Source organism: Hyperolius riggenbachi, chromosome 2 (assembly GCF_040937935.1).
Source record: "Hyperolius riggenbachi isolate aHypRig1 chromosome 2, aHypRig1.pri, whole genome shotgun sequence".
Classification (NCBI taxonomy): domain Eukaryota; kingdom Metazoa; phylum Chordata; class Amphibia; order Anura; family Hyperoliidae; genus Hyperolius; species Hyperolius riggenbachi.
In genome coordinates, this window is record NC_090647.1 from 485152752 (window position 1) to 485172951 (window position 20200).

A 20200-nucleotide genomic window follows, 5' to 3' on the forward strand; every position below is an offset into this window, starting at 1 on the left:
CGGATGACGGGACCTCTATTGCTTGGATCGCAATAGGTGAATGTGATTCATCTGGTGCTGTCATTCTCCCCCACTGCGGCTGCCTTCTCTGCTGGACTATCGTATTCACTGGGATGGAGGCTGCATGGTGGCTGTCTAGTTTGGGAGGAAATTGGTTGTTCGGTGGTGGGAGTGGTTATGTAATTCTGTCTGGGGAACGGCTTCTGGTTTGGCGGTGTCCAGAGCTTTCTGCTATTGCCAGGCTGGAGATGCAGGGGGAAAGTGCTGCTGCTGTGATATCTGGCGCCCTCTTCACAGGGGTGCCCCAGCCCCTGAGTGCAAATGTCCCAGCCATTCATCTCTCACTCTGCATTTTGCCGCTGCTATTCCCTGCATTGTGCACCCACAGAGGAAAGCATGCTGTTGCCCATAGCAACCAGTAGCTCGGCTGCCCGGTGTGTGCGACATATTGCTGTGCAGCTGCATCTTCTGATTCTATTACGACATGATGGGGGGCCCAAATCAGTTACTTTGCTTAGGGCCCCATTTAGCCTTAATCCGGCTCTGCTCCAGACATATGTCCAGCCTCCTGTCAGTAACGCAGGTGCTGAACCTCGGTGTCCTCCATACATCCCTCTACGCCTTGTCTGCGGGGGAAAGGGGAATGCTGTACTTCAAGTGGTTTGACTGCTTCACTGGCTAATACTAAAGCTTTATACATTTTTACAGGTTTTACAAGCTGCATGAGAGGAAGTGTGAACCTATTGTCATGACAGTACCAAGAAAGGTAAGCCGTGTCATCACATCCCGGCATATCACCTTTCAGTAGGTATGTTAAGCTTTAAATTTAGTAGGTGTGTCTAGCATTGACTTCCAGAAATGTCTCACTTCAACCTGAGTGCAAATGGAAATCTTCAATCCATACATCAAGTAGCTATGATTGCTACACATAATGTATTTGGCTCTGAAAGAACCCACTTCTTGGCTCTCTGTATCACATGATGCAGAGTAGCCAATGACGTGGGGAGGGAGCCCCAGGAATCTTGGGATAGTAGAGAGCTGCTGGAGAGTTTGCACTCAGCCAATGCCTCCATCCACTGTACTGTGTGTCCTACTGCAATGTGCCATAGACATCAGTGGAATACCAATGGTCATGTCAAGATCTCTCCTGTAGCATGTTCTGTCGCTTGCAGTGGAGCTGCAACTGGGCAGTTCTGACTTGTCTTCTTGCATTTGGTTGCGCATCTGCAGTGAGTCTTATTGCCATTTGCAATCACTCTGCAGTTCAGGATGCTGTCAGGATTCCTCCTATGGTTTGCTGCAGTTGAACTCCAGCCAGATAGCCCTGGATTTTCTGCCTACATGTTGTTGCATAGCACTGCATGCATTTGTTATATTAGTCTTTCAGCTAGCAAATGGTAATCAAACCAGCTCAGGATTGAATGACCACCATTCAGCTGTGTGGAGATTTGCATACCTGCATCCATTGGCTGATGACAGCATAAAAGTCTGCCTCCCATTTCAGACCCCGCCCGACATAGCGTTCAGCTCTCTGAGTTGTCATTGGGTCTATGCTGTGAAAGTTGTTATTGTAAATGTATAATGCCTTTCTCTGTATTGTCATGTCTGCTGGACGTTTGCTGACCTGCGGGGGTCAGGGAAGTCCTTCTGATCCTGATAGTTAGATTCTGCTAGCACCACGTTGGTGACTGGTAGTATTCCTTCTAGCCTTGTTCTTGAGGACGAACTATAGCAGCGGATGCCATTAGTTCGCTCCGAACCTGTTAGTCTTGTCTATCTCAGTGTGAATGTTGCTGTCGCTGAAACAGCGACTAGATTGGCTGAGCATTCCGTCTGTCTGTCTGTTGTCTGTCTTGTTAATTGTCATTACTTGTGCCTTAGCTAGTGAGTTATTTGAGAGCTACATTACATACTGTATATTGCGCATCAGCACAATATATATGTACTCTAGTCAGTCAGTATTGTTTTATTGTAATATTGTATTGTGTACCGACCTTTGCCTGCCTCTTGACTACGAATCTGCCTAATCCTTTCAATACGACTGACATCTGAAATAACGTGTATGACCCAAGCCTGTTACCGACTATGTCTGTTGTGTATTGTATCACATAGCATCTAGCCTGATAGGCGGCCCAGAGCTGCAGTTGCTCTGGGCAATCTTGCTCCCTTGTTCATTACTCCTGTGTCCATCTGTGGAGCCTCTTCCATTATCCAGCTACTTAGACTTGTTGCGCTGGGTTTTCAGAAAGTATGACCCCCCAGCATTACAGGTCAATACATATGCAATGATTTAATTTTGTTTTCTGTAAGTAACAGCTAAAAATTGTAATTTATGCTGGGAATACACCATGAGATTTTTAGCCAGCTTGTAGCCCTTACAGTGAACCCAAGGTGAAAATGATGAGATAAACAATTGTATTTATCCTCCTACTCCTAAAGATAACTTTTTTTTCTAGATATCCCATGGTTGTATTTTATATTTAAACATTTTCAAAGTAGAATAAATGTTTTATTATCTCTGCTTAGTGACAGCCTATTAAAGAGACACTGAAGCGGAAAAAAAAAATTATGATATAATGAATTAGTTGTGTAGTATGGATAATTACTAGAATATTAGTAGCAATTAGTAGCAATAAAATATTCTCACATTTTTATTTTCAATTATATTGCATCATTTTCTAATATTTGCAGTTTACACACAACTTAGCATTCTAAATGATTTTACAGAGCAGGCCAGTGAACTAATGACCTGTCCTCTGCTGAAGAAAAAACAATACAGTGACTGATAGTTGAGATAACAAGCTTCAGAAGACAGGCTATCTGCGACCTTTAAAGTCGTGGAGCTCAGTGGCTCTTTTGTATAGATAACAACTGGAATTTCTTAACTCTTCCTGTACTGGAAACAATATTAGACTCATATCTCTGCTGATAATGTTTTATTTCTTAGCTGTACTACACATACAAATCATTATATCATAATTTTTTTTTTTTTTTTGCTTCAGTGTCTCATTAAGTGTATCAGAGTTAAAATACGTGAACTGTTGACCTTTTTCTATATTTCCCCGCCCTCAGAAATTGTATTCTGCCAAGGAGGAAACGTTTATGGCTGTAATTTGCTTATTAACGAGGTTTGCTATACTCCTAACATGAATGATACCAACAAGACAGAACCTGTCACTTGCGTGCCTGAAAATTAAAACTGTCAGGCAGCAAACTAAAAAAAGATAAACAGCCTGATTATTACGGTAATATATTTTGCACTGTACATACACGTTTATCTCATCATGTCACATGTCACCCCGGTTTGTTGTATTCTTGTGCATTTCTAAAGTGCCTCAAAGCACGCTTTGTAAATATGTGCAAAATCATATGGTGCAAATTCTGTGTGCATTTACAAATCAACCACTTCCTGCAAAACGAACACTTTAAAATGTTTTTGGCACTTTTTTGTGCAAAACAGATGTTTTAAAAAATCTGTTTTGCAGATCAGAGTATTGGGAGGTACCTGCAGGTGCCACAGGGGGAGGGGGGACACATGTGCATGCGCACTTTCTGCCGCCTATGGGCGGTCAGGAAGTGGTTAAATACGTAATAAATACTGTATACCTCGACGGCTGTCATTACTTATGAAAGTGTTGATGCCCCAGCAAAGTACTAATGTTGCTCTGATGTTTCAGTTTATAATAGTTATATAAACAAGACTGCCAACACATTAAACTTGTAGCGTAGAGAGCAGTCCATCATGTATTCTGGCTCCAGTCTATTAGTGTGAGCAAATCCCTGTTAGATTTATTGCTTTTTAAATGCAGAGTGGTTTATGCAAACATCAAATGGAGCCTTAACATGCATCACAATCTACTGACTGTAAGGCAGAGCTAAAGCCAAATAAAGAAAGTAGACCAGCATATAGGACAGTGCATATGTTTATAAGAGGTTCTGTTATTTTGAGCGCTGTATGATGCCGATAGAATATTGGTAATGTGCTGTTTTCAGAAGTCTACAAGCAGCTTTGTAACAGGGCTTTTGTGTAAGTGTTTGTCAGGGCCGGATTTCTAAAAAGGCCACACAGGCCAGGGCCTTGGGCCGCTCTAGTCCAAGGGAGCACCTGGGCATGAAGGAGGGGTTTCTACATAAAGAGGGGGCTGAAAATGGGGAGCAACACATGAAAAAGGAAACTGATGCTCAAAGGAGCTGTTCATAAAAGAGGGGGGCATGGATGATATACATAGAAGAGGGGTCTGCACATGGAATGGGAAGCCACAACATACATGTCCTAGAGGCACAAACAGGTATAAATCCGGCCTTGGCTCTTCTAATGCCTAATACATTACCCTACCCTCCTCCCACTGTAACATCTTCCCGGATTTACCATAAGGCACTGTAGGCACATGCCTACAGGCGCATGATAGTGGAAAGTCCGGCTCACTCCCCTCCCTTAGTGCCTCTCTCCCTCCTTCCCTATGCAGAGTCCTGATGATAGTGTAAACAAGAGGTTACTCATCCGGGTCTCGGCATTCCACTGAGTAGATCCCCCCTCAGTCGGGGCAACTGTAGCTACTTAATACCAAACATAACTCAGGCTACCTAATACTAAGGGGCACCTGTAGCTACCTATGTCTGGCAAGTTAAATAAAGGAGAAGTGACAGCAACAACAACAACAACAAATAACATTTGTAAAGCGCTTTTCTCCCGTGGGACTCAAAGCGCATAAGCATGGCTCAGACCATCGTAGTACAGAGGAAGACATTTTATAAATCTGGAAATGCCAGGCTAAACAGGTGGCTTTTCAGTCTGGATTTGAATAGCTCCAGGGATGGTGCTGTCTTTACTGGGTGTGGTAGGGAGTTCCAGAGAGTAGGGGCAGCATGGCAGAAGGCTCTATCTCCAGATTTTTTGAGGTGCACTCTGGGAGTGACCAAGTTTACAGAACTTGCTGATCTGAGGTTGTCAGAGGTGTGGTGCAGCTTCAGCAAGTCCTTCATGTATCCAGGGCCCAGATTGTGCAGGGATTTGAATGTCAGCAGTCCAATCTTGAAGAGTATTCTCCATTCTACTGGTAGCCAGTGCAGTGAGCGAAGGATCGGTGTAATGTGACAGTGGCGAGGCTGGTTTGTTAGCAATCTGGCAGCAGAATTCTGCACTAATTGCAGGCGACGCAGGTCCTTTTTGGGGAGGCCAACATAAAGGGCATTGCAGTAGTCCAGACGTGATGTGATGATAGTGTAAACAAGAGGTTACTCATCTGGGTCTCGGCATTCCACTGAGTAAATCCCCCCTCAGTCGGGGCAACTGTAGCTACTTAATACCAAACATAACTCAGGCTACCTAATACTAAGGGGCACCTGTAGCTACCTATGTCTGGCAAGTTAAATAAAGGAGAAGTGACAGCGGGGCCAGCCAGTACACTTGGGGTGCAGTTTGATGGAGGGCGAAGTCTATAGTGCCAGGATATCTGTGCCTATAGGCTCCTGTGATGTAAATCTGGGCCTGCCCCTAATGTTAATTCCTGCCTGGTGCCTAACCCTAATCCCCGTCAAACCAAACTCTTTCCTAAGCACCTAACCTTTTCTAATCTTGTCAACTCTAAACCTCTCCCTAACCTTTCCCCTAACACTAACCCACTCAAACAATGCCTAAACCTATAACCCTAGAGTCAATTCACCTTTTGAGGTGCTGGGTTTATGCCTCAGCAGTAGGTTATTCTATAGCCAGACTAAGCACGCTGTACCCTATAAAACCAATAGCCGCTACTGCTTCACTGAAGCATACATATCCCAGCCCAACCAATAACCCTCACTTCATAAAGTTACAAGTAACAGTAATACTTGTATATCTAAAAAGGAGCTCTGACTATGCCTATAGGTCCAGTTCTTGCCACAGACTGGGCCTCTTAGCAGTGTCATATGCTGATCCCTTTGTGTGATAGGATAGGAATGACCATTTACTGATCACCATCCAGTGCAATGATTGAATATTCTCTTTCTTACAGTCGGACCTTTTCCAGGATGATCTCTACCCAGACACCCCAGGACCTGAGCCTGCTCTGGATGCAGAGGAATGGTTTGCAGGGGAGACCGCTGACCCTATATTAGTATCACTAAGGGAAGGATATGTTCCTGTCAAAAACAGGGAGCTGAAAGTCACCAAGAAAAACATTCTGGATAACAAACCTCCAACTGGGCCCCGTAGAAGCTACTCCTCCTGTGACTCCGGCTTCACAGTAAGTTAGAGCATGTACTGGATTATTTAGCGTCTTCTCTGTGTCAGCAGAAAATGGCTGAAGGGCAACGGAGAAACACGCTGTGCAGTCTATGTACAAATTCCTTCAAAAGGCTTAAAACCAAACCTGAAATGTGGCCATGTAGAGGGCCAGGGGCGTTTCTAGGGTCCTTGGAGATCGGGGGCACCTGTGGGCACCAGGCGGGGAGTTGTATGCGCCGCGGCAAAAAATAGGCGTAGCCATGCGGTGAGTGGGCGTGGCCATGGGTGGGGCCAAATGTACATGAACTTAGTAGTGGTGTAAGCTACAGATAACGGGCCTGCCCATCGAAATATTGGATGGAGCCCCCTGTCCTTTATTTGGATAATTTACAATCAGTATAGGCATAGATCAAAGATGTATACGCACATACAATTTTGATTGGTCAATTACTGATCCCCTATTTTACCACCCCCATGCAGTAAGTGGGCCAACAGACAATGAATTTTATGAACAGAGCTAAAATTGGCTAATCAAAATTGTATGTGTGTACCAGGCTTTACAGCTAATACTGTACATACTGAAAGTAGCAGGGATCAGCATACAATATAGCTGGTTTACAATCAGTAAAGGCACAGAGTAACACCTTACACTGTACACACTGGAGGTAAATCAGCACAGAGTGCAGCAACTAGAGAACAGCATATACTGTACATACTGTAGGCAGCAGAATTCAGCACACTGCAGCTAGCGTGCCAAAAATATGAGGATCACGTTGTGCGGCATGCTTATCGTGCCGCACCGAAAAATGGGTGGGCCATGGACCAGAATATAGGTGTGGTAACGGCCGGGTGGAAACAAATTTACATGAACCTAGCAATGGTGGGATATTAGATTATGACAGTGGTGGCGAACCTTTTGGAGGCCGAGTGCCCAAACTGCAACCCAAAAGTCACTTATCTATCGCAAAGTGGCAACCGCAATTTAAACTAAATACTGTACAAACGTTTTAACTCATACATGAACATTATGGAAAATCCAAGTTGAAAATAAACTGTGAAGATAAACAATTTCATCCATCCTACTCCTGAAAAATGTATTCAATTTTTTAGAACCTCCCAGTTTTATTTTCTGTTTTAAAAAGCTAAAAAAGTAGGTTTAATGCTATTGTCTCATATGATAAGGATTCAGCTTTTCCCATAGTCTCGCAGTTAGCAATCATGTGACCCCCAACAAGACAAATTCAGCAATCATGAGGCCCCCAACAAATCATGAGACCCCCAACAAGACAAATTCAGCAATCATGGGGCCTCCAACAAATCATGAGGCCCCCAACAAGAAATTCAGCAATCATGAGGCCCCCAACAAATCATGAGGCCCCCAACAAGACAAATTCAGCAATCTTGAGGCCCCCAACAAATCATAAGGCTCCCAACAAGACAAATTCAGCAGTCATGAGGCACATAAATAGACAGCATTTCACATAAATAGGCAGAATCCCCCCTTAATATGGTAGCCCCCACGTTAGGTAGTGAGTGACAGGGACCCCCAGGTTAGCTAGTGAGTGACAGGCGCCTCCAGTTAGGTAGTGAGTGACAGGGAGCTCCTTTAGGTAGTGAGTGAGTGCCAGGGAGCCCCTTCAGGTAGTAAGTGAGTGCCAGGGAGCCCCTTTAGGCAGTGAGTGAGTGCCAGGGAGCCCCTTTAGGCAGTGAGTGAGTGCCAGGGAGCCCCTTTAGGCAGTGAGTGAGTGCCAGTGAGCCCCTTTAGGCAGTGAGTGAGTGCCAGGGAGCCCCTTTAGGCAGTGAGTGAGTGCCAGGGAGCCCCTTTAGGCAGTGAGTGAGTGCCAGGGAGCCCCTTTAGGCAGTGAGTGAGTGCCAGGGAGCCCCTTCAGGCAGTGAGTGAGTGCCAGGGAGCCCCTTCAGGCAGTGAGTGAGTGCCAGGGAGCCCCTTCAGGCAGTGAGTGAGTGCCAGGGAGCCCCTTCAGGCAGTGAGTGAGTGCCAGGGAGCCCCTTCAGGCAGTGAGTGAGTGCCAGGGAGCCCCTTCAGGCAGTGAGTGAGTGCCAGGGAGCCCCTTCAGGCAGTGAGTGAGTGCCAGGGAGCCCCTTCAGGCAGTGAGTGAGTGCCAGGGAGCCCCTTCAGGCAGTGAGTGAGTGCCAGGGAGGACTATCAGGCAGTGAGTGAGTGCCAGGGAGGCCCTTTAGGGAGTGAGTGACAGGGAGGACCTTTAGGTAGTGAGTGAGTGCCAGGGAGCCCCTTTAGGGAGTGAGTGAGTGACAGGGAGGACCTTTAGGGAGTGAGTGAGTGAGTGAGTGAGTGAGTGAGTGAGTGACAGGGAGGCCCTTTAGGGAGTGAATGAGTGAGTGACAGGGAGGCCCTTTAGGGAGTGAGTGAGTGACAGGAAGGGCCTTTAGGGAGTGAGTGAGTGCCAGGGGGAGCCCCTTTAGGGAGTGAGTGAGTGCCAGGGAGCCCCTTTAGGGAGTGAGTGAGTGCCAGGGGGAGCCCCTTTAGGGAGTGAGTGAGTGCCAGGGAGCCCCTTTAGGGAGTGAGTGAGTGCCAGGGGGAGCCCCTTTAGGGAGTGAGTGCCAGGGAGCCCCTTTAGGGAGTGAGTGAGCGCCAGGGGGAGCCCCTTTAGGGAGTCCCTTTAGGGAGTGAGTGAGTGCCAGGGTGAGCCCCTTTAGGGAGTGAGTGAGTGCCAGGGAGCCCCTTTAGGCAGTGAGTGAGTGCCAGGGAGCCCCTTTAGGCAGTGAGTGAGTGCCAGGGAGCCCCTTCAGGCAGTGAGTTAATGCCAGGGAGCCCCTTCAGGCAGTGAGTGAGTGCCAGGGAGCCCCTTCAGGCAGTGAGTGAGTGCCAGGGAGCCCCTTCAGGCAGTGAGTGAGTGCCAGGGAGCCCCATCAGGCAGTGAGTGAGTGCCAGGGAGCCCCTTCAGGCAGTGAGTGAGTGCCAGGGAGCCCCTTCAGGCAGTGAGTGAGTGCCAGGGAGCCCCTTCAGGCAGTGAGTGAGTGCCAGGGAGCCCCTTCAGGCAGTGAGTGAGTGCCAGGGAGCCCCTTCAGGCAGTGAGTGAGTGCCAGGGAGCCCCTTCAGGCAGTGAGTGAGTGCCAGGGAGCCCCTTCAGGCAGTGAGTGAGTGCCAGGGAGGACCTTCAGGCAGTGAGTGAGTGCCAGGGAGGCCCTTTAGGGAGTGAGTGAGTGACAGGGAGGACCTTTAGGTAGTGAGTGAGTGCCAGGGAGCCCCTTTAGGGAGTGAGTGAGTGACAGGGAGGACCTTTAGGGAGTGAGTGAGTGAGTGACAGGGAGGCCCTTTAGGGAGTGAATGAGTGAGTGACAGGGAGGCCCTTTAGGGAGTGAGTGAGTGACAGGAAGGGCCTTTAGGGAGTGAGTGAGTGACAGGGAGGCCCTTAGGGAGTCAGTGAGTGACAGGGAGGCCCTTTAGGGAGTCAGTGAGTGCCAGGGGGAGCCCCTTTAGGGAGTGAGTGAGTGCCAGGGAGCCCCTTTAGGGAGTGAGTGAGTGCCAGGGAGCCCCTTTAGGGAGTGAGTGAGTGCCAGGGAGCCCCTTTAGGGAGTGAGTGCCAGGGGGAGCCCCTTTAGGGAGTGAGTGAGTGCCAGGGAGCCCCTTTAGGGAGTGAGTGAGTGCCAGGGGGAGCCCCTTTAGGGAGTGAGTGAGTGCCAGGGAGCCCCTTTAGGGAGTGAGTGCCAGGGAGCCCCTTTAGGGAGTGAGTGAGTGCCAGGGGGAGCCCCTTTAGGGAGTGAGTGAGTGCCAGGGAGCCCCTTTAGGGAGTGAGTGAGTGCCAGGGGGAGCCCCTTTAGGGAGTGAGTGAGTGCCAGGGAGCCCCTTTAAGGAGTGAGTGAGTGCCAGGGGGAGCCCCTTTAGGGAGTGAGTGAGCCCCTTTAGGGAGTGAGTGAGTGCCAGGGAGCCCCTTTATGGAGTGAGTGAGTGAGTGCCAGGGAGCCCCTTTAGGGAGTGAGTGAGTGCCAGGGAGCCCCTTTAGGGAGTGAGTGAGTGCCAGGGAGCCCCTTTAGGGAGTGAGTGAGTGCCAGGGAGGCCCCCCGCCGCCGCCGCCGCTGCTCCCCTCACCCCCCTTACCTTGTAGCAGACCTCAGGATCAGCGGCGACCCGACCAGTAAGAGCGGGCGCTGGACGCACCCGCTCGATATGCGGAAGTGATGTCACTTCCGCATATCAGTGCGGGCGCTGGGTCCTAGCGCCCGCACGATTGGTCGCCGGCTCGCCGCCTGATCCTGAGGTCTGAGTGACGCGGCGGCGGCGGCTGGAGGGAGCCGCTGCCAGAGGGGGCCGGGCGGAGATCCGTAGCACCCCAGGATAGATTGGGGGCACGTGCCCCCCCAAAACAGGGCTAGCGACGCCCCTGTAGAGGGCTATTAACTAAACAATGATAACATTGCTGTGAACTGCAATGTTACAGCTGTTTATGGAAGTAGCGTAGCATGCATTGTAAAACACAGCGCAACCTGCATTATGTACACAATGTCTACGTTGCTGCTACAACGCACATTACACAGCACAATGCTTATGTTGTGCACATAACACAAGTGGCTTGATTCACAAAACTGTGCTGCTACAGCACAGCCTACAGTTGACAGGCAGCCTATAGGGCCAATCAAAGTGCAGGAATCTCGTACTTTGAAGCTACAGGACCCGCCGGGCTCCGGACGGGTTCAGTGGAGCGCTCATTAAGAGTAATGAAGCGCCCTTTACAATAGCTAATCACAGTGTAATTTTACTGCGAACGCTATGGCTGCATAGCATGCACAGGGCATTACACTCTCTGCACTCTTCTTTGTGAATCAAGCCCAAGTTGTGCCATCTATGAAACCCATGCTATGCGGAAACACTGCTAAAATTACAGCGCACTGTCTCTAATTACCTGATGCCTTTCCTTCTGTAGAGTGTTCGCAAAGGATCGTTCAGCAAATTGAATCATTAGTGGTCACCTTTAGTTTGCTCAGTGACTGAATGCCAGTTTTTGAGCAATGGATGGAGCACTGCACTGCTACATTGCTACAAATAAAATGCTACTAGCAATGCAGAGGTCAGTGATTTTTCACTGGCATTCATGTCTCTAGTGTAGGACTCACCCCCATGTGACATTGGACTTAGGTTGGCTATTAAACAAATAAACAAAGACAAATGTGCCTCTAGGCATTGCTGTTTAATATTGTTTAAAGAGACACTGAAAAAAATTATGATATAATGATTTGTATGTGTAGTACAGCTAAGAAATAAAACATTAGGAGCAGAGACCTAAGTCTAATATTGTTTACAGTACAGGAAAAGTTAAGAAACTCCAGTTGTTATCTATGCAAAAGAGCCATTGAGCTCCACGACTTTCAAAGTCACAGAGAGCTCTATATTCTGAAGCTTATTATGTCAGCTGTCAGTCACTGTATCTTCTTTTTCTTTACAGAGGACAATTCAATAGTTCATTGGGCTGCTCTGTAAAATCATTTAGAATGCTGAGTAGTGTGTAAACTGCAAATATTAGAGAATGTTATAAAAAACACTATATAACTGAAAATAAAAATATGAGAATATTTTCTTTGCTTACTATGCTTACTATGTTCTAGTAATTATCCGTACTACACAACCAATTCATTATATCATAATTTTTTTTTCGCTTCAGTGTCTCTTTAAAGCAAACGTGAAGCAAAAATAAACTTATGAGATAATGAATTGTACTTGTAGTACAGCTAAGAAATAGAGCATTAGTAGAGTGATGCAATGTTAAAAAAAAAAAAGCTATATAACTGAAAATAAAAATATTATACCTTTTTTTGCTACTAATGTTCTATTCCTTATCCATACTATGCATACAATTCATTATATCATAAGTTTATTTTCACTTCAGGTTTGTTTAACACGGATGTGTTATTACGCACTCACACAATCTAGGGCAGGGTGAGCTTGCAGCAGTCTGAGAAGACAGCATACCCACAAGAGGAAGAGTGGCACTGGTACTCCATCTTCACAATGTTTTAATCTCACTTTGCCCTGCAGATTCTCTATGTTTGTGTTAGCACATTTATATTTAACACTGAAGATTCGGCCCAGTTAGGGGCACTTTTTGTGTTTGTTTGCATTTTAAAATTCACCTCCTGTTCAACAGCGGCCTTCTTTCTGCTGAACATCGATTTACTGTATTGTACGCGATACTGAGGGATTTATGTGAAGCTACATCCTCCTTCAGGCAATAGCCCTTTGGCGCTCTTCTCTTGACACTCTCTGTTGCAGGTCTTAGTTCAGTGATTGCCTTTATTGCAAGCCGTGTGGTGGCTTTTGTCTCTCGAAGCTTTGTTCTGCTGTGTGAGATGAGGCAATGATAGAATATTGTGTTGTGATTTATGGAGCTGTTCCCATGTGGGCATATTTCAGCCCCTCACAGAAACTATTGCTTTACGCACTATAGACTTAACTCTTTGAGGCGCTAATAATTGTTCTTTATTTCCACTAGCGAGTTACCTTAGACGATCTTCTTGAAGAAATCAAGTGCTTGCGAGCCACTGTCGAGTCTCAAGAGAAGCGTATATCAAATTTGGAAAACCAATTGCACGTACTGTCCAATGGCACTGCCTGATCTTGACTGAGATTCCGTCACCTGACCCAGAATGCACTTCAAGAATGACATGCCCTGTTTCCTAGCAAGCAAACCTGATTACGTTTTACCGGAGGGGCTGGAGCCAGTACACGGACTCCTAAAGAATGGCCCCCGATCCACGCTCTTCATTGTCAGAGGAGTCTGCAGAGGCCCTTTACCCAGGAAAAAGCTATTTCTGAGGGACTCGAGATAAAGACTACTTTATTCCAAAGTGCTAAAGGATTCCTACATCTTCATCCACGCAGAGAGGTCATCAGGATGCTATGACTGATCACCAGGCGACGTGGCAGCCCGACATCACAGCCAATGCCTATAGCTTGCAAGATTGTATAAATTGTTACAATGGACAAAGTACTTCTGGCCAATTAGAAGCACATAGGAGTCACTCTGTTCTATATCCTGCTTTTATTATTTTCAGATATTGTGAATGAAAGTGCAGACTCAAGTGCAGACTCAATGGGGAAACAGGCTAGCTTGGCTGACGCAAGACATTTTAGATACACGTAGAATTCAATTTTAGACCTACTTAGAACCTGGTCTGAAAGCAACTTAAGCCTCGTAATCGTGGAAAATCTCATATCCTATTTTACTCTGGTGGTCTCATTGCAAATCTCTCCATAGAAACATTATATATGCAGTGATTGTAAAATACACTTGTCATACATGTGGCGTCTCCCATCTGCTATGTTCTGGTCACATAAACCCCTGGGGGGGAAGCTGCCAATTCATTCACAGGCATTACTAGCTGCTGGCCAACAGATGAGTCTCCTTATAAATGATGATTCAGTCCACTAATTGGTAGCCCCACTGAGAGCGAACGACAGGTGCGGCCTATTGTGTTTCATGGTTGGCTGAATAAAAGCTGTAGAGCTTTGCAGAGCTTTCTGGTAGCTTTGTCAGTAGGACTGACGTGTACTAATATCACACTTGGCTGATGAAGGAAAAGGTTCTATGCTCTGCTATGGCTATATTCCTAAAAATGTTATGGAGTTGTAGCAAACATTATCTGCAGGCCTCTATTAACCCTTTCCAATCCTTTTTGGGATCACCCATGCCCCCCAGCACGTTACCTGTTTTCTGGTGTGCTGGGGAGGGGGAACGTGGATGCTCTATTGAGTGCTGCAGCAGCGGGGATCCGGAGGGTTTCCAGCTTTAATGCTGTAGCTCTGTCCCATTGCACATGAGCCAGCGTAATTCCATAATTATGCGGCACAGTCACCATCAGTAAGAATAATTCACCATCGGGTCTCCTAATCTGAAATATTTCCAACACTGTAGACTGAATCCAGTGTGCCATCTCCCATTCATTGCTTATACACACCTTTACAGGCTCAGTAACAGAGCACCTGAGGAAGGGATGTCTGCCTGAACCGTATACAAGCAGTGAAACGGACATCCCACACAGGAGTCTACATCATTTGTACTGGATTCTTATGTGGTGACAATGTTGAGTCAGTGAAGTCATTTTCCCACTGAAAATGCTATTTTTAATTTTAAAAAAATTATATTTGTATGCAATGTAGTTTTGCAATATGGTCACTTAAAATACATATAAGAAAGTAACGGGAAAAATGCAAATTTTCGTTTATGAAAATAAGGGTGTATTTAAAATGTGCTTGCTAATGCAAAAATAAATATGAACCTAATTTCCTTTTACTCCATATTAGGACTACCATGATTCCATGCAATGCCTATTGATCCAGGAACCTCATCTCTGTCAACCAAGCAAAAAGATTTTCGAATTTGATTCCTGTTTCAAAAATCAAAGTTTCCATTATAATCGTGAAAATTCGTGTGAAAAGAATATTGACATTTTCACTCATCACTGGTTGGTGACCCCTTCTATGAAATGACTTGCTTCACAAAAAGTGCAAGTTCACCTTTTATTATTTCCAGAAAACTTTAGAGTACTAGACTAGTAATGCGGAGGGTGGTAAGCTTTGCCCATTTTGGATATAGTGTCTTGTCTGACACGCGTTCACCCCGAGATAACAAACTCCATTAAGCAAACTACAGCAAAGTCCCTGTTATTTGGAACTCGCAACCAGAAGTCTCATCTAGCTGGCATGCCTGAGGGGAATAGCAGGGACAGAACTTTTAGGGGTTTGTAGGGCATAAACTATAGTATATATAGGTGCAGTCTTCTACACATTCTGCAGGTCCCAGCGGCTTTTTGGCATCCTTTCATGGCTCCTGGTGTGTCACCTGACCCAATGCGGGTCAGGTGAGTGACATATGGGAGCTGTACACAGAGGATGTTGAAAAGCCGCTGGGAGCGACAGGAAGTGTAGACGATGGCTCCCGGGGGATCGGTAAGTAGTTTCTGCTGCATGGGGGGTGGTTTGTGCTATTTTTGGAAAGCACACTTATCCGGCTTCAGGCAATCCCCACCTGTTTTTAGGGGCTGTACTTCTTTTTTGGACTCTACGCTACTGTATCTGCATTATTGATAAAGGTTACTTTAAAGCATCCTGTGAGTCACTAACTCATCCTGGTGACTATATATGACAGCAGTCTTGTTGGGTAGAGTAAGGCTAATTGTTTACATATGGCTGGCAAAACTGTGGCTTGTGGCTGCCAGTCAGTGTCTCCGTTCTCCTGTCACTGTTCACAGAAAGGTGGCCAGACACACAGCCCGGCTCTGGCACAATGCACTTGTCTACTTGCTGCTTCACCGCTAAATTACCAAGAAACCCCATCTGTCTGCTACTGAGTTCTGGGAGCCGTTTGTGCAGCTCCAGCAACCTGGTACTGGCAGATCCGCTGTGGGCAGACCAGAGAGAAGCAGGAGGTGAAGGTACTTTCCAGTAAACAGAAGAAAGGCCTCTTTTACAAATCTGCTAGCCGACATAGCCGTTTTTTTAATTTAATGCAATGACATAAAGATAAAGACACTGGCAATGCCTCCAGTTCTGTCAGTGCAATGTAAACATTAGCCCTGCCACACTGCTCTGAGGAAACTGCTAGAAAGGGTGACATCAATCACACAAACTATTTGCACTGTTGATCGGAGGGTACTTCGCAGAGTGCTTTCAAAGTAAACTTTAACTTTAATGAGATTGTTAAGTTATGCTGAATGCATAACCTAAACTGCGGCCTTTAGCTGGCAGTGGGCCCCAGTGATGTCAGTATACAGTATTTTGGATCCCTGACAAAAGACAGCAAAAACAGTATGTGCTCAGTGATTATAATGTGAGGTGCTGCGTATGTAACCGTTATCAGCTACAACAATAATATCTTCTCAGAGATCTGTAACAAATATTGCTGCACAGTGAATTTATGATACATCTTTAATGTATGCGCCATGAATTTACAAAATCTGACAGCAATACTAGAAAGACAAACAAGCGTTTGGGAACTCTGCAGACCCATACGGTAAAATCTGCCGTAAATTTTACGCTGCATTATAAGATTAAAACTACAGTAAACATTGTTGTAAACAATAAAAATCTGTACAAATAATTCAGGTATAAACCCCCCCCCCCCCCCCCCCAATGAATGGCAAAAGAAGCAGTGGCGTAGCTAAGGAGCTGTGGGCCCCGATGCAAGTTTTACAATGGGGCCCCCCAGGCACTCTATACATAGCAATTGATACGGCGCACCAAAACCTGCCAATGGCAACTACAGTGTCTGAGGTGCTAGAAGGGGATGGGGAACAGCTTGTTAATGATTACCACTATTTAAAGCATCTATAGAAGTGATTATTACCAGCACAGGACCAATAGAGAGCTAATACTGTAGTTGAGGGAGGGCCCTTCGGGGCCCCTCTGGCCCAAGGGCCCCGATGCGGTCGCTACCGCTGCACCCCCTATTGCTACGCCCCTGAAAAGAAGCATAGCCTATGTACGCCTTTATTGGGCAATTACATTTTAAATTGAAGTCGATGCAAATGTACACACCTATACCAGTGCTGCACAGGTCTTGCTGTAATGTGATGTTACTGAAATTAATGTGGAACTGAACTCAGAACTTCCTTTCTGCTCTAAAATATAAGCCACAGCATAATAAGCTTGGAAAGCTATGGAAAACAAAAACCTTCATTACAATTTATGGAAATTCCCTAAAAACCTGAAGTTTTAATTGGTTTCACCTTTGCAAAAGCACTCAAAGGGTTACATCTCAAAGCTGCCTAGGTTCTCCTGCAGTCTATTCACAGTTGCTGAGAAGAACTAATTAGACACCTTAATTTGCTTGAACAAATGAATTTCTTCCGCAACTGTATGTGGAATAAAGACTTTTCATTGTGTGCTGTGCAAGAGTTTGTGTCCGCTTTAACTTTCCATCTTGGTTTGTACCCAGTTGAAAAGATTCCAAAACAGAAACACTGACAGTAATTTCAACTTCTTATTATTTATTTATAGAGAAACTCCGACCAAGAATTGAACGTTATCCTAATCAGTAGCTGATACCCCCTATTGCATGAGAAATCTAATTCTTTTCACAAACAGACCATCAGGGGGCGCTGTATGGCTGATATTGGGGTGAAACCCCTCCCACAAAGAAATTCTGAGTACGTACTCTTGGCAGTTTCCTGTCTGTGAACCCTGTTGCATTGTGGGAAATAGCTGTTTACAGCTGTTTCCAACTGCCAAAACAGCAAGCAGCAGCTACATCACTTGCCAGCAGTAAAAATGTCACCATGTTATCAATGTCAGAATATAAATCAGGGATTTGAAATATTGTACAATGGGCAAACACTGACTAAATCATTAAGGCCCCGTTCACACTTGCGGTTTTGTCAAAACCGCACCGGATGTCCGGACCGCACCGTATCCGGACCGGACCTGATCCGTACGGTTCCTATCCGGATCCGGTCCGGATCCGGTCCGTTTGCATCCGGTTTCCGTGCGGTGTGAACACGGTTGCGGTCCGGATCCGGTTTCTTAAGGAGATAACAACCTGTTATTACCTGGGGTCTGGGAGGTCAGCAGAAGGGTCTGGGGTCATTGTTGGAGACAGGTGGACGTGTGGAGACCATCCGTGGATACAGAGACTGCAGTTGGGACCATGGATCCAGGCATTTTTTACTCGTATACCTGGGAATTCTCTGTTGTTCGCCTCCTCGTTATCAGACTAATCAGACATGTTGCTGCCTAGAGCTCCAGCATGAAATCGCTGCTGCCCCACCTGAACGCTGGGCCCATGTGGTCCCCATCCAAAATGCATAGGAAGTGGGGTAGAACGTCCGGTTTTTGTAGCCAGTGTGTTGTGCGCTCTCCGGTTCTCATTGGTTTCCATTGGCCGGATGGTGCAGTCCGGCTCCGCCCCGGATACGGCTGCCGGAGGAGCCGGACCAAAAAATAGCGCATGTTGGAACGGACGCCGGAGTCCGGATCCGGTCCGGATCCGGTCCGGCAGAACGGACGTATGTGAACGGACGCATAGGCTTTCATTGCTATTGCCGTGCGTCCGTTCCGTCCATTCTGCAAGCGGTCCGGCTCCGGCACGGCGATTACGGACGGCCACCGCTAATGTGAACCGGGCCTTATACATAATTATTGTAAAAATTAAGCACTTTTTTATTACATTATTTTCACTGGAGTTCCTCTTTAAGTTTACGTTAAGTTGCCCATAAACTCTCATCTTGCTGCAAGGAAAACAATAATTACGAACACAGAGCAGCAGATCTCTTACTCACTGTTAACACCTGTACTAATCTATTGACTGGCAGCACATTTTGACACGCCTGCCAGTTTCCTTTAGTAGCACCATGTAATTGTACACACATAGAAACAAGCTAACCAAGCTTAAAAATTAAGTGTTTTCCATTAACCCTTGTAGTTCACAGAGCTGAAAGCCTAATTGCACTCAAAATTTAACAAGTCGAACTGTAATAGGTAATAATTGAGTTGTTAAAGGGGAACTGAAGTAAGAGGTATACGGAGGCTGCCATATTTATTTCCTTTTAATCAATACCAGTTGCCTGGCAGCCCTGCTGGTCTATTTCTCTGCAGTAGTATCTGAATAACATCAGAAACAAGCATGCAGCTAATCTTGTCAGATCTGACTTTAAAGTCTGAAACACCTGATCTGCTGCATGCTTGTTCAGGGGCTATGGCTAATAGTATTAGAGGCAGAGGATCAGCAGGGCTGCCAGGCAACTGGTATTGCTTAAAAGGAAATAAACATGGCAGCCTCCATATACCTCTCTCTTCAGTTCCCCTTTAAGTGAATATAAACAATGTATAGAAGTAAAGTTGTAGACAAAATATATTTTTTATGATTTAAATGTGCTTGCAAGTGCACTACAGCTAGTGTCCTGCACTTTGTAGATTTAACTGGTAGGTAAGTGTATCAGAAGTGACCATGTGACTTCCAAAGTAGGAAAAGCAATAGAGGCCAGAGTACATTTTTCAGCATTACAGGAGAAAATGTGGATGAAGCTGGTTGCATAGGGAGGTGACAGAGGCAGTGACAAAAGGGCAGCATGCAGTCTTGTAGTTTACAGGAAATGAGCATTTAAGACCCCACTTTATGGAAGCTACCCGGTGCTGCGGTCCTACAAATATACGGATAGGTGTACATCAAGCACATGTAAACAACAGCCCCTCATGGGGGAGGGGAGGCAGGAGCTAAGGGGGCCCATTACTCTTCCCCCTCCCCTTTATTGAGAGCAGCTTAGCATGCACATACTTGTGTCACCGGGGCTCTGCTCCCTCCTCTTCGCTCTGCAGTGTGTCTGTGTCTCCCAGTATCCCTCCTTAAAGGACCTCTGTCGCAAAAATCTTAAAATTTAAAATACTTGCAAACATATACAAATAAGAAGTATGTTTCTTCCTTGAGTAAAATGAGCCATAAATCACTTTTCTCCTATGTTGCTGTCACATACAGTAAGTAGTAGAAATCTGACATTACCGACAGATTTTGGACTAGCCCATCTTCTCTTGGGGGGGGGGGGGAAGTTCAGGGTTTTCTGTATTTTCAAAAGCACTTAAGGAATGGCAGTTGCTCCATCCAACTGCCAAAAAGTGTGCAGCGAGCAGGGAGGCTGGCCAGCATCTTTGTATAAATATTTTTCAGTGAGTGTCTTTATAAAGAATAAAGGCCATGCTATGAATCCCCTATGCAGAGTTGGACTAGCCCAAAACCTGTCGGTAATGTCAGATTTCTACTATCTACTGTAAGTGACAGCCACATAGGAGAGAAGTAATTTATGGCTCATTTTACTCTGGGAGAAATGTACTTCTTATCTGTATGTGTTTTAAATTTTAAGGTTTTTGCGACAGTTCCCGTTTAAGGCTCAGATACTGGTGACATTGGGGCCTGACGGAGGAAAGCTGGTGCTGCCGCAGAGTGAAGAGAAGGGAGGGGAGCCACAGCAACACAAGTAAGTGCCCTCTGCACCGCTCTCATTAAAGGGACTCCGAGCAGTGCAGAAACTATGGGAAGA

General features: G+C 46.1%; 1 protein-coding gene across 4 annotated transcripts in view; it reads left to right on the forward strand.

Annotated features, from left to right (window-relative positions):
* Nucleotides 1-17832, forward strand: part of CORO6 (coronin 6) — a 166181-nt gene extending 148349 nt beyond the window's left edge. For 2 of the 4 annotated variants that reach the window (XM_068270331.1, XM_068270329.1), the window contains exons 9-11: nt 709-766; nt 5991-6221; nt 12667-17828. In XM_068270331.1, coding sequence (XP_068126432.1) covers nt 709-766; nt 5991-6221; nt 12667-12789 — 412 coding nt within the window. In that variant the 3' untranslated portion in view covers nt 12790-17828. Of the gene's footprint in view, nt 1-708; nt 767-5990; nt 6222-12666 lie in introns of all 4 variants that reach the window. The other 2 variants (XM_068270330.1, XM_068270332.1) reach the window with 2 other exon arrangements.
* The last annotated feature ends 2368 nt before the right edge of the window (nt 17833-20200 follow it).